The sequence below is a fragment of the Manacus candei genome, unplaced genomic scaffold (assembly GCF_025592945.1).
Source record: "Manacus candei isolate 608988 ecotype Guabito, Panama unplaced genomic scaffold, ASM2559294v1 h1tg000017l, whole genome shotgun sequence".
In the NCBI taxonomy this organism is placed as follows: Eukaryota; Metazoa; Chordata; class Aves; order Passeriformes; family Pipridae; genus Manacus; species Manacus candei.
Genome location: NW_026138065.1, coordinates 21085001 through 21100000, shown reverse-complemented (window position 1 = coordinate 21100000; position 15000 = coordinate 21085001). Strand labels below are relative to the sequence as shown.

Below are 15000 nucleotides of genomic sequence, written 5' to 3'. Positions count from 1 at the left end.
TTCTCTAGAAGCAGGTTGGGTTTTTTCTTTCAAATTGCAGGACATTATGGATTTAAAAAGTCTTTATTCACGTTGACCTGGTGGACGAAAAGTCACCGTGCCAAATAGGAAAGCCAAAATCTCTAGTGGACTTGGGATCAGAGGTCTTCAGCTGGTGAAGGCTGCTCACGTTGCAGAGCACAGGGTTGTGGTAATGGGAGGTAAACAGATTGGAGGGGGTGAGAGGGGGAAGGCCAGATCACTCTTCTTGTTGGATGATCTGGACAGTAGCTATACAGAGGAAGTCTGTAGGGAGCCTCTTAACCCAAGGATAAGGCATAAACAGCATCTATTAGACAAGTGATGGAGAACCTCTCCAGGATGATGAGTGAGTCCACTACTGGGGGAGCAGTCGCACCATGGGTAGCTCCGGGTCAGACAGCTTTAATGTGTGTGCACAGCAGTCCACACCAGCACAGGCACAGCAACAGCAGAAGAGATTAAAGAGAAATACTTCTGCCAAGAAAATACTTCTGCCAAGAAAATCTCATACACAGCACAAACTGGATTTGCACATGCACCCCCCATTCCCAAAATCAGCCCTGAGCCTCTTCCTCACAGGAGAAAGACTTAAATCTGTGGGCTTTGGTGGAAAGCTGGCACCTAAACGTGCACTCCCATACCCACAGTCTGTGTTGTGTAGGAAACTTATTAAGGACAAGCCCTTTTGCATTCCTTCCCTACCTGTAAGACACTGCATCAGAGCAATGTTGGGGTCAAGCCAGCAGTAAAGCATCACACTATCTCTGAACCCATTTCTCTGTGGCTCAGTGGGCTCAGAGAGGCTGATGACACTCAGACCAGCCCCTTCCTTGCATGCATTCCACCAGTCCAGGGACCTCCCTGCTTTAACAAAGAGCTACAAGGCAGCTCACCTATCCACCTGGCCCTTCAGAGACAAGGGGCTTGTGCAATTAGCAGCTCCAGGCACAGACCTGATGTCTTTTCCAGGATAACACTGCCACGAGCTGCACTGCCCTACCATCGGTTTTCCTGTGCTTGCAAGGGCAGCATCTACAATACCTCGCTGGTGTCCTGGCTCCTGCCACGTTTATCCAGACCATGACCTCCCCTCACGCACACACTCTGTTCCCCAAGGGCAGCGAGCTGCTGAGTGGGACCACCTTAGCCCTGCAAGTTGGTGTGGCAGCATATCAAGCAGGAGGCTTTGGCTTCTACACAGGAATTGCAGGCAGGTTTTGGAGTAAGTTGCTACACTTTTTGGCTTGAAAGCCATGGCAGCATATGGCCCAATGTTCTCAGTTTAAGTCTGACACTTAACATTATTTAACAGTTTCTGTGTTAGGTGCTTTATAAGGTAAAGGAAATTAACAATTTTCAGCTAATTAGATCACTCAATTGGCTGAACATCCTGGACACCTCTTAGAAAAAAAAACAGGTTGGCTCAGGCAATGGAAAGGCTAATGCCTCTTCCATTATCACTTATGAGGAGAGGGAAATAGTTGGAAAGGATGTTTTTGTTTTAAAAACACAAATGAAAAATACCTCAACTATTGGACGCTCTAGTAAACACACTTTTCTCCCAACCAGCACCTTTCTAGTATCAATTTGCCCACCCCTACATGTGTCCCAATCCCCTTGGCTACAGCAGCAGCTCTCTGGTGCTACCACAGTCTGCACTTATTGCCTTCAAATTTCCTTTCACAAGTCCTGCTGTACAAATCTGTTACTAAAGAGATTTTTTGGAAAGAGAAAAAAATGGACAAGAAACTTGGTGGCCGTTCAGGAAAGTCTGTTCTTCCACTGTGGCACACAAGGAGAAGCCCACTCTTTTGGGACATCACTGATGCTGGGAAGGGAAAAGCATTAGCCTAAGTCCGGCTCAAAAGAGAAAAATTAGGAAAAGAACAGAGGTTGCTTATTGCATTTACTGCTGCACTGTAGGTTTTTTATTCTTTGTGAAAAGCTGGAATGATTTAAGAGTATATTTGAAAAGTGTTTGTTTAAAATAAATCTGAGACCCCTTATCCCTTGAGAGGAGTTTGGGGCACTAGTAATCTACTGCTGGCTTACTGTTATCTCCTTCACCAAGCTCACAAAGAGGAGAGAGAATGGGCATGGCTCTTACAAGGGAAAAAACTGACAGTGGGGCTGCTGAGATGCCTGATAATATCGGGGAAGTGAAAGTGGTAGTGCAGTGAAAATGGATACTGCATGATACATTAGATTTAATCACTTGCATTTCAATTAAGCTTTTCCACAAATAAAGATTGGGAAGTACTCTGCAGACTCCCCGCACGGCTGGAGAACCAAGCACCGCTGGTGCTGCGTGCCCCGGCTGAGCGCCGACAGCGGCGCTTCTGCATCTCGCCCAGGCTGAAACCCTGCTGCTGCCTCTTGGGAGCCTCCCTGGTAGGACCCATTTTCCCATTTCAAAGTACGCGAGAGGCATCCTGCACCACGCACATCACTGCACCCCTGTAGGATCTCTGTCCTGGAACTGCTGTGCCCATGGTTCAGGGGATGAGCCTATCCATCATGGAAACACATCTACTCTGTCAATGGAAACACCACGGCTTCAATGTGCTAGTTTTTAAACACAAAACTTGGTAAGACTTGAGAGTAGAGCGGGCTAAAACAATACAAAAAAGACTTTCTATTTTCAATTTGTTTAGACTTTTTGCACCTTGAAATTCAGTTCTCCCTTTCCCCGCCCTCAAAAATCATCAACAGCATTTCAAGGGGAAGACTTTTATATTTCCTTTTCCGCCTTACTGACAAATTAGAACTGCATGAGATGTAGAAGCTTCTAATGGAAACTCTGATTGCCCTTAACTTGCTGTATTGCCAGTGGCACTGCTGCAGAATGGAAAAATCACTAAGGTTCCTACAGCTTATGATAGCTGGGCATTTAGTATGTGTTGGGAAATGTAAGAAAGAATCACAGGAGGGGTTACTGTCTCATACAAAAACTGAAGGAGAAATAAAACTCTCACCCACAAGGATAGCCTGACTTTAACTCAGTTCATTGTGGTGAAATGCAATCTGCTTCAAGAGGCTGCCTACAATGCCAAGCGGCACATTACATACCCTGCTGCCAAATTCTGGCAGGTACCACAGATAGGCGCCCACAAAAAACCTGTCCAGAAAAGTAAGTACAGGGATGACCACCCAATTTTGGCTCAGCAGAAAGGTTGTTGCATACTCTCCTAGAGACATTAGCTGGATGGAAATGTGATGTGTTACTCAGAAGGAATCAGGAGGCACAGCCTGGACTGTGATAAGGAGGCACGCCTCTTACCAGCAGTAAGTCCTCTGCTCTCATGGTGTATTTCCATGTGTGCAAGAGACAAGCATGCAGTAACTGCTGGCTGGACCATGGATACAGAGGTAAACTGGTTCATAGAGCTTGTAATGTGCAGGGACTTTTACATTCAGCAGAATTTGGCCCCTGAGGTGAGCCACTAACACTGCAGTAGAAGAGAAAATTAAAATGCGTATACATCTAGAATACATCTTATATATCTATATAGATATATACATTGTAACAGTACAGTAACATCTATAATTGGTGTTTGCTTTTGCACACTCTTCCCATCTCTCTGTTGCAATCACCTTTGTCTTCTGTGTCTAGCCCTAAAAAGCTCCAACTGTGCCCTTTCCCTCCTCAGTTTGCATGTATTGGGGCGGGGGGAATGACGAGGTAGGTAGGGGAGAGGGAATGGGAAGCAGGTGGTGTTTAATCAGTCTGGCAAGGAAACAGGCAGTCACTAGGGTCCTTTTGGGGGTGTCATGAAGGTGGTAAGCATGCCTTCTGGCAGCAGGGTACCTCCTTTCCTCTTTCCTATGGCAGAGGGTAGGGGCAGGAGAAGGAAACTGTGCATGGTTATGGGTGAGGGGTGTTGCAAATAAAGTTGTCTCCACCAGCTCAGGGCTCCTGCTGAACAATTCGGACAAATCTCCTCCCAGTGTAACCATGCTTTTAGGAGCATTCGGAGGCTGTCATCACAGGATAAACCGCTGCATCTCTTCCACCCTGAGCCATGCAGCCAGCCAAACTGGGCTACAAACACCCTGTTACACGCTTCAGTGCCAGACCTGCTAGATGAGGCTCACAAGCCTGTGAGGTCAGAAGATGAAGTCTTACATCCTAATGGACTGAGCTCCCTCTTATTTGACTCCTCTTTATCCCTCGTGGAAGGAAATGGTGTGACTCCATCCAGCATTGGATTAGATAACCTCGAGGCTGGGCCTCATCTGATGGAGCCAGCCTTCTCTGCAATTGCAAGAGATAAGCTGTTTCAGCGTCTCCTCCACCCGCCCCGCTGAACATTGATATTTGGCAGTTAATGTTGATTTTCCCTTTCTCCTCTAAAAATATGTTGATTTTCCCTTTCTCCTCTAAAAACTTTCTGTAAATTGTAGAATACTGCTTTAAATGTATTATGTCTATGCCACAGTTCTGCCCTGTAAGTCCCAATCACAGCAGCCTTTCTGTTTAGCAACAGAGCTCAAGCCACCCTGGTTTTCTGCTCTCTAGAAAGCCTCTCCACTAACTAGAGAAACAAGTTCAAGGCCACCTCTTTGAGCACTCTGGACCACCACCTGGACACGGCTTCTTCTGAAGCACATTTCCACCAGAGCCTTGAAACAGCCCCCCCGCAGAGGGCACACAAAACGAGTCAGAGCCCTGCTGTGTACCTTCCCCCCCTGCAGATAAGAAAGCTGAACCTTGCCCCTTCCAGATCTACAGGGAGAAATCATCTCCAAAAACGTTGATTACCTTCGTCCAACCCTTCTGGCTGCCCTTCTATCTCTCCCCCACCCACGCTTACCTCCCAGGAATACACCAGGGTCCCTCTCTGCACACAAAATTCAGCTATACTCCAGTGCTGCAGATGATGGGCTATGTGTAACTATAGAAAGTGATACAGTTCTCTGAAGACTCCCACTTCAACCAAACAGTATTTCTTCACTTCTTGTGCCATTCATGTTACTAATGCTACGAACTCTGGCTCCCTCTGCTCTCAGATTCACTTTGTCTCAGGTGAAAACCACAGAGTCCTTATGGACCCCTAAAATATCCTGCTGCTACTTCCTCACAGCCTCAGTATTTGCCCTTACAGATTTAAGCATCTTTGAAAACAGCGTCTCCATTGAGCTCCACACCAGTGTTGGAAGGTCTCTCAGCAAGCAGACCTGCACTGCCACTGCTCTCTCAGACCAGGGATATCTGCTCTGAAAAAGGGCAGGACCCCAGAAAGCCGGCCCAGAAACCAGCACGGGTCATAATGCTGCTACACCCCCACGTTTTCCAAAGGTTTCTGACAGTTTGCTAATACATATTAAGAGAGCCTGACTCTTGTCCATTTTAAAACACATTGAATGTATCAAGCAGTGTTCTGTGTGAAGGTGACCTATTCAAAGTCCTATAGGACAGGCAATTCTATCTGTAAGACTTCTGTTAAAGTCAGTCACACAGCCCTGACCCCACACTATGAGACAGTATCGGCTGGGACCTCCTCTTTTGGCAAGCGTGCCTTACAAAAATAAAAACAACGCCCCCCTCCACCCCACATCCATAAACATGATGGCTCTGTGACTCCAAATCCAGTGCTGCATTTGAATTTTAGTTTAAAAAAAATTAAATGAAACTTTTTTTCCAATTAACCTTTAACATATATTCACACACTTGACTGTATAGTAACATAACAAAAGACAGCTCTTCAGCTGGCATAGATTAATTAGCTGCAGTGATTGCTGGACCTGATTTACACCAGACACTGAGAATCCAGCCCAGAATTTAGTTCAGTGTCATGAAGAAAAGGCAGGGGGCGGGTGGGATGCGGGAGCAAAATCTTACAAAACTAGTAAGTTAACTCACTATTTCACATCTCTCTGGTATGACATTTGTATAGAGCAGTTTAGACAAAGTTTAGAAGATCAGACATTTTCCTCAATTTTTCTGCAACCTTCTAATGTGACACATTAAAACAGGATATAAGAAATTTCATCTGATCAGGTCTCATGAACACCCTCCTTCTTTGCTAGACAGTGCTACTTCTCCAAAAGTTCCAAGTGAGAAATTTAGCTACGTCCTCTAAAAGAAATGGAGGAAGTCTGGAAGAAGCATGTGCATCTTGCATGTTACCCATTAGCACAACTAGGATTTATTAAATGGCAAGAGAAATCACCAGTTCCTCTTCTTTTTTCTTTTTCCCCCCAAAACATCAGGTTTTAAAACTGAACTGCCTAACGAACTCCTGCCAGACGCAGAATGAATGAAAAAGCATTTCAGCCTGTAAAGGATAAGACTTTGAGTGAGCGAGGGGTAACATGGGTTAAAATTCACCTTGCTTCTCACTCCTCATCTACGATGGGCTTTTGGAGAACGACGGACATCTGGAAATCGGTTTTACATAGAAAAATAGAAAACAGGGAAGAACTAGGAAGATGAATAAAGGCTCATCACAGACACAAAAGACCAGAGGAAAAAGAAGCTTGGATTTGGGTATTCTTGTCTGGCAAGGAGGCAGGCAGTAAGGCTAATGAAGCATTTGCGATATGGGACGTATGCCAGCGTAACAAAGAAGATGTGCATCAGCTCTGCAGATGTGCCAAAGCCCCCAGAGCAAAATAATGACATAATCACCATCAGTGTCACAGACCAGACTGTACACAAGGTGACATGGGAGAGAATAAATAAGGGTCTTTAGAGGCCTGTAGTACACACACGGGAAGAAACAGCCATTCCTCACAACTGCCACAAGAGAGTGGCGAGATGTTGGGTATAATGTGTGCAGCTAGCAAAAGAAATCTTGAATTGTGCAAGGCTAACACACTATAAATTGGTGCTTTTCTCGATCTCCAGTTGACGTTTCAATTCCCACTACCCCTTGTTGAATGCAAAATGAAATGGCAGTAGGAGTCAGAAGAGTTTGCCAAGTTTTGTTTTGTTTTGTTTCTGTTGGTTTCTTTTCTTTTTCCTTTTTTTTGGGGGGGGGAAAGGCAATGTTTTTTTGTTTTGTTTCAGAAGAGGAGGGGGCAATAAAGATGAGTAGGGGTAAATAATTGTAAAAGAAACAAAACAAAAAACAAAAACCCCAACCCAAAACACAGCACATCATCACTACACGCACACACGCACACAGGAACAGAAACTCAACACCATTCAGCTGGAACAATCCTAGGATTCCCCCAAAGCAAAGCTAGAAACAAATGAGGATGGGGTTTGATTTTTTTTCTTTTTTTGGTGGGGGTGAGATGGGAGGGTGAGGACTGTGCTTTCTGGTTTACCACTATCCATGAACTAAACAAGGAAAAATCCCACTAAAATATTTTTCCATGCTAAAAGACAAGATTACTATTTTTATTGATCAGTAATAAAACACCGCTTAGGGCAATTTAGTACTTAACATGTTATTTGCGGTGGGGAGTAATCTGAAAAGCTCTGAGTAGCCTTAAATCATTTCACAACAGCTCTTCCTGCATAAAAGCAAGTGTTCGCCTCTGCACAGCTGTGTGATTTTGTGGTATATTTTTTTACAGAATTTTTGTCAATTTTTGACAGGAACATCTGTTTGATAAAGTAGAACAATACTACTAGTAATCCACAGGCCTAAGTGGGAAAAGTGTGAAAGAGAAGGAGATAGGCTGAAGGCACCAACAGGACTCTCACAGAAGGAACACTCAAAGTACATAATTGTTTGCAGGATCTGGCCCTACAAGAGAAGCTCAGAAGAACAAAGCTCTTGGCTTCACCAATGTCCTTTTTCATTGCTCCTAATGAAAGATTCATAAGAATAACTTTAATTTTTTATGATCTTTTTTTGCATTACAGTATTAGCTGCATCTACTTTGTATGCAATTTCTCCTTAAATACAGAAAACCTGTTTCAAAATGCCAGACATAATAACTTAATCAGTACAATAATTGATCTTGATTGTTATGCGGTCCTTCTTAACATCAGGAAGTGAGTGAGATGGAGCCCAGAAAATGTTTTATATGATTATTTCTTTCCATTGAAAAGTGATGCATTTAGGAAGAATGCAGGTGAAGGTGCAGAGTGAAGTTCTTTTTCATTTTTTTAACAGAAAAAAAAATTATCAAACCTTCCTAATTTGCTAGTTAAACTGTTCAGTGGAAGAATGATTGTATTTGTCCTTTTTGGCTTCGCCCAATTAATTGGAGCAGTAACATAACGACTGTTAATAAACAGCTCTAATTTGACTGTACTTCTTGCCTATCTACTAACCCCACCATATCTTTGCTTAGCATATCATCAGGGAAAACAAGGAAGCATGTATATAACTTTGTTCTGTTGTATATGAAATTTAATAATTATGCCACAGTGGATTCTAAATTAATCACAGAAGGCACAACAATATTAATAATCTGTTTAGCAAACTCGAGCATCTTTGCACTTTGATGTTAGGAGCAGAGACAGTATGAACTGTGGCAGTTTTTTAAATTAGGTGTTTGTTTCTGTTTCAGCTTATATCAATGTTTTCTTTTATGCTTTTTCTACTGTGCACCTTGCTTCCCTCTAAGAAAAAAAAACAACAAACCACAAACCAAAACCACAGAACAACTCAACAAACAAGCCTGTGTTTATTTGGGTGCGTTTTGATCAAAGCTGACAGATCAAATTTTTCATTTATTTAACAAAGTTTCATTGCAGCCATTCTTCATAATTACAGCAGTGTTTTAATTTTTTTTCTTCCCTTGAATAGGAGAGAAGGGGTTCTGAGAAAGTTTTTAATTAGCTAAATAGGTCTGTGTAATCTAGATGAAATAAACACGCCCGTTTGAAAAGGCTGTTAGAACTTTTCCAGCCATTTAATCCATAAATGGCTGAACACAATGATACCTTCCACAGAAAGCTACAGCCACCACCAGCAGCTGTTAGAAGAGAGCTTGCTCCCTGCTCCTATTGATAACCCTTTGTGGAATGAAGAAAAAGAGCTGAGGGAAGGAGAACTGAATGTCAGACAATAGACATCGCTACACACACTGTCTCTGAACTTTCCTCATCTCTGAAGGACAATTAATTATGAAGGCCTTTGGGGTAGGTCGAAGCAAGGGAAAACCTACTGCTGGCCCAGCACTCCAGCCGCTATCTCTGTGTTTGTTAAATGGTTGTGCCTGTTGGGGAACCAGAGTAGCAGCCACCAAAATAGCCAATAGATCATTTAGGAAAAAAGAGCAAAAGATTTTTTTATGTGTGTCTGTCCTTGTATAATTCTATTCTCACTGTGAAATCATCCATACACAAAACACAAGGACAATTTTTTTTTTTTAGAAGAACCACAGGGTAGGTTACAGTCAGAAACGGCCTCTCAGTGGTGTGTTAAAAAGGATGGTCTTTTCACCAAATCATTTCACAGAGGCAAAACAGACAAACACAAAGAGTTGAGACTTTTTCTCCTACATTAAATAGAGTAACTGATAAGGTCAGACATATGATACCTAAAGACATGAATCTGTGAACTCTTGAAGTCAAAGGACTTCTCTGTGCAAAGGAACAATCTTTCAAAGGAAATAGATCATAGAACTCCACTGAATCCCCTTTAAACTTTATGAAGCAGGAGGAGAAAAAGCTCTAAGTAGGGAAGCTTGACAGAAGAGCCTTGAACTATTTTCTGAAGGAAAGATGAGACCCTCCCTAGGCTGCCACAAAACATCTTTTTTTTTCTAAAGGCTCTTCTGAACTTTGATATGTGCCAAGACACCGCTATTGAAAGCTGTATAATTATGTGCTATAGCCACTGTAGAAAATGCTTTGTTCACCACAACAAAGAACAATAAGCAAAGTAAAGTGACATTACACTGTATCTTTTTCTTTAAGAATGTTGAGAAAGGTCACGGTACGTTATAACTAATAAAGCTGTTGAGTAAGGAAGTTTAAAGTTGATCTTGCTGTGCTTAAATGTAACCCAATGACAAAAAGGCAGAGAGAACTAAAATTGTAATGACATTAAAAAATAGATCATATATCAATGTGCCAATTTCATTATACAAACACCTTGATTCCAAAGGACACAAACAGCAAAACCGAGTTAGTCCTGCAACAGTATTCCTCTCGCGACTCTCTCCCTAATAGCTTCCAACTACGGTCTGCAGTTCAACTAACTGCAAAAACTGATTAATAAGCATTAATTGATACATGCAACGCACAGACCTTCTAGTGCAAGCCATGGATTTTGTTACTTGATTAAAAAACAGGTTCATGTCCTGTGCAGTTTCAAGGAAAGCTCTGCTGTTTCACAAGAGAGCCTCTTCAAAATTAGGAAAAAAAAAAAAAAAGAGAGAGAGAAAGCAAAAGGCCAGAGGGCATCGTCTAAATTTCCCCAAACCAAGATTTTTGAGTGAAAAAGAAAATACTATCTGGACACCTATGCTTTTCTATGCTCCAGTTTCTCTTCAGAGGACTCAGAACAGTTACATTTGTTATTCTTAAATTGCCAAAGCAGATTTACTCCCCTTGCTGCAGATCACCAGACAGCGGCCTTCCGACTCTGTCTTTAAGAATGCCGAGAACGATGTTGAAACACTACAACAATAAAGCCCTTGAAGGAGGAAGTATACAGCTGAGGGAAAAAATGCGAGGAGTCAAATACTGAAACAAACAACTGTCCCGTTAGGCTGTGCTCACTGCTGGTACCACCAGAAGCGCGGAGACTGCCACGGCAGGGCAGTTTGTATGGAAAGAGCAACCTCTGAGATTCAAGTTAGCAAGTTACAGACTTGATTTTCACTTCTCTTGAGGCCACTTTGCACTGCTCCAGAGGATTAGGGTGGTTATAAACCGTACTTTATGGTGCCTATGTATTGCAAAACCACTCGTAAGTGGCCTTAGTTTAAATGAGAATCAGGTTCGAGGGCTTTAATTCTCCTTTTGATGAACACCAATTCAGTTCAAGATGAATCCTGCAGATGAAACTGGAGAAGAATACAGGTTCCTAAAATAAGCACACGAGTGGTCAGCATTTTTGATAATTTAGGATATCTTAATTTTTGGATGCAGTGCTGGGTACACTTCATTTTCAGGGAATGGACCATTGAGGACCTCCTGACGGAGTGACTCTCATTGAGCATCCCAAAACAAAATTGACCTAAAATCATCATCACTTCTGAAAATGTTGGCAGCCTGGATTCCCCTCAAGGGCTCACAGGCCACTTACGTGACTGGATTATTACTTAGATTTTATAGGTGGTGTTATTTGACTTGTTTTACATCATCTCATTGATTTTTATGGGACTAGCCCAGAATGTCTTAAGTTAAACATTCTGCTAAGACCTGAGTACAAGTGGTCTTAATTAGGTTTTTCCCTCTAGTATGTTCCCACCTAAAGAAGAGCAAACTTCTTAAAAATGGTTTTCTCTCCCTTCGAAACGACGACGTGTGCCGTAACCAGCGCTATGAAAAGAGGCAATCATCACATCAAGCCCCACTGTACCAAAACCGCATACAGTGTATTTGTGCAAATAAAGCAGCTTGGCAGACGTTTCACTATTGTGATCAATCTCAATAACTACATCTGCAAAATCGGGTGAGTTCCCGTGAAGCAGCAGGCAGGCTGAGCTCAGAAAGATGGCGCATGTGGGGACTTGCTTTGGTGCTCATTTTTTCACTATGCAGAGGAGCAGGGCAAGCGGAAGGAGTAGGCAGGGGGGCACAGAGGGAAATTGCTAACACAGAGAGACCCTGAGACTTCAGAACTAAGACTGAGATGTTAAGTGCCCATAAGGAAAAGGAACAGGCATTGTGCAGAGAGACATTAATACATGGAGAATGACGGTAACTACTAAAAAATGCCAGGGAACAAGGATGATTGAGAAAGAGTGGGAGCCAAAGCAAGGCTAAAATTCAGGTATTGTCCTCAGGCCGATTTCTTTTGCTTGTTTTAAGTACATATATGAGAAAAGAAACCCTCTTGTTTATATTTTTTAACCATATTTCTATTTTAACTCATTTTTTTAAACCCTATTTTTATTTTTACTCACAGCATGGTATCCCCCTTGTTTTCAATCATCCTGCCACAGTCACAACTGCGAGCTCTAATGACCTGTGTTAGGACATATTCTGGAAGAGAGTTATGAAATTACTTATGTTTTATTTTCCTTTCTTTTTTTTAAATGCATAGTAACAATATCTGACTTTAATTATTGCAGCTGGCATTCAAAAGCCTATGGCAACACCGCAGATGAGACAGATATCGAGTGGCACAGCAAGCTGTCCTCTCTTTCTGACCAACTTCGGCATTTTTGCTGGGACACATATATTTGTGGTTTGCATTCACCAGGACAACCCACCTTCTTCCTCTCTGGAAGAATGGCCCCAGAATAGAGAAGCATCTTCACCTTCCACCAAGAAAAAAAAAAACCAAGCAAAAAAAACCAAACAAAAAAACTCCCGTGGGTTTTTTTTTTCCTCCCTTTCAAAACTCAGTTTCTAATTGCTTTGTGCAGCTCAGCACATGTTTCACCAGCTAGCTGTACTGTGAGAGAGCAATTTGGAACTGGCTACACAAATACACACATGTGTACACACAAAACACAGGCAAAGTTGAACTGCACTGGAGGAGGCGTTGGATCTGTCTCTGGCTCACAGCCACAAGGGCACAATGGCAAAGCTAAAAACGATAGAACATGTGGTTTGTTAAACATCTTACTTGACTTTGCTACAAGCTGTCAGTGGCAATGTGCAGGAAAAGGAACACGTATCACAAATTCTTGAACAAATCAATGGCACAGCCTGATATGGACCAAAGGAACATTCTAGATTTATCATTTTTTCCCTAATAGTCAATTTAGGAGTATATGCATGAAGTATATGCACAAATTTGACCCAAGAACAGATAAAGGGGGAGGGTTTAGAAATAACAGTGTAGGTGATTTAAGAGAAATGGCGTATCAGACTAATCAGAAGATCAGCAAAGCATCATTGGAGTATGAGAGGAAGGAACTTTGATGATGCTAAATATGGCAAATGCTCAGTTAGCTAAATCCTTTTGGATCCAATTTCAACATTACGGTACTTGTCATTTTTGCTTTGCAGCTTGTGGGGGAGGGGATGGGCATTTTTCAGAAAAAGTTACAATTGTCTAATTAAAAACTGCACCATACAGCTTAATGTTCTCCTAACTGCTGGATCATCAGTGTAAAACCAAGACTAAAACCTCTAGGAAATTCTCATTACACTAAATAACACAAGGAAGACTAAGTGAATGAATCTGCAATCACCATTTATAACACCTCTTTCCCTCCGTGACAGGGAAAAACAAGCCAAGGGGCTCCTTTCCTACCCCTTGGCTGAGGACACTGCAATCACTAGAAGTACTAAATGTATGAGATTTATATTTTCTTATCTACCTGAAAACACCTATACGCTCCGCACAATACTTCACTGAAGCAATCCATTTACATTAACACTGCCAGTAACACTTTGAAAAGGAGTAAGAAGTGCCTGAAATCATCAAGGTTACAAGATTTTTGAGGGCAAAGAACATTTCAACCTATGTTCTGCAAGCAGAAAAAAAAGTTAAGAAGAAAAAAACTTGAGGGAATTTAAGCACAAGGAAAAAGTTGGTCACACTTATCTTCTTGTGTATTTCCTTTTCTGTTCCTGTATTTAGTGATTATGCCTTGGCATGAAGGCAGGCCTACCTACTGGGGTGGGAGTCTCCTGTCTTGTGCCTGTGTGAGTGCCTAGCAGGGCCAGAGCCCATGGGAGCACCTGGGGGGGTCTCAGCACACCAAACACAAAATCTGGATGTTGTCATCATCCAAAATAAATGGCAAAACATCCTCTTCTCCCCTCTTTCTTCATCTGCCCCTTCCATACAACCATTTCCCAAAAAACTCTGCCAACCCAGAACAGGAGGAAGCAGCCAAGAAAGACAAGAAAGTCTTTGCTGAGACTTTTTGCATCATCTGAACTTATGTGCTGTGAAAACGAACATGGCTAAAAATCCCTCGGAAGGATTTTAGGCAGGAAACAACTCTCCTTAAGCTGACAAATGTCACTTTTGTTTCAGGAGGCGGGGTCATTATGCAACTTGACTCTGAGAGAAAGTTGCAGACAAAAAAAATAAAAAGAAATTATTAGTACCATCATTGCTTTCCCACTCCACCAAGAGATGGGATTACTCGAGCCTCCCCCGCATGCACATCCTGTTCAAATGCTTCATTACATCTGACTACCTGAACAATGCAAACTGCCATCCTCAGCAGGGAGAAACACTCTCCTGTGGTATCGCCGAGGGTCAGCATGTTAATGATAACAATAGCCTGCTCAGCTACCAGGCTGGCCTGTAAACAGGAATCTTAATCAAAGCCACAAACCCGTTACAGCAGAAAACGGAGCATTTACTTCGAGTACTCATTTTATCCTGCAGTTTGATAAAGCAAATTCATTGTAATTCTAGAAATCAAACGAAGGAAAGCAGAGTGTTTGATCACACAATTATGGAGCTTTAGAAGAGCTGAGAGGTGACTTCTTTCTCTACTGTCCCTCCTAAAGAAAACTTCAAAAAGTCGAAACTAAGAAACATAGAAAAAAAAAAGTGAAAACTTTTATCTCTTGTCAAGTCCTAGTGAGGCATAAGTCTCCAGCTTCCAGGGCTAAAAAGATTAATTAACATCATTCAGGGACATGGAATGCCGAGATTCCACTGGTCACAGCCACAACAAAAAGGTACATTATTTTAAAGGCAGACTGGACCTCAAAACAACTCACACACACAGAAACAAAGATCAGTGCCTACCTCAAAATCATTTGCTTTATTGTAGTGCATGTTCAGGGCCCTGTACAGCTCACAGTCTCTGGTTATAGACAGCTCCTCAGTGCTCGTGACCCCGTCGTTGATGGCTTGCCGCGCATACTTCTCCATCTGAATGTAGTAAAACTCACGGAAATTGCTAAACCACTTGATGAGCTGAGAGGTAATGCATCTGTTGAACTGTTAAATTTAAACAGTAAGAAGGATAAGAGCACTG

At 42.3% G+C, this 15000-nt stretch overlaps 1 protein-coding gene across 5 annotated transcripts in view; it reads right to left on the bottom strand.

The window, feature by feature from the left end:
• Positions 1-15000, bottom strand: part of PROX1 (prospero homeobox 1) — a 49799-nt gene that overhangs the window by 13060 nt on the left and 21739 nt on the right. For all 5 annotated transcript variants that reach the window (XM_051783921.1, XM_051783925.1, XM_051783926.1 and 2 more), the window contains one exon: positions 14769-14963. In XM_051783921.1, coding sequence (XP_051639881.1) covers positions 14769-14963 — 195 coding nt within the window. The remainder of the gene's footprint in view (positions 1-14768; positions 14964-15000) is intronic.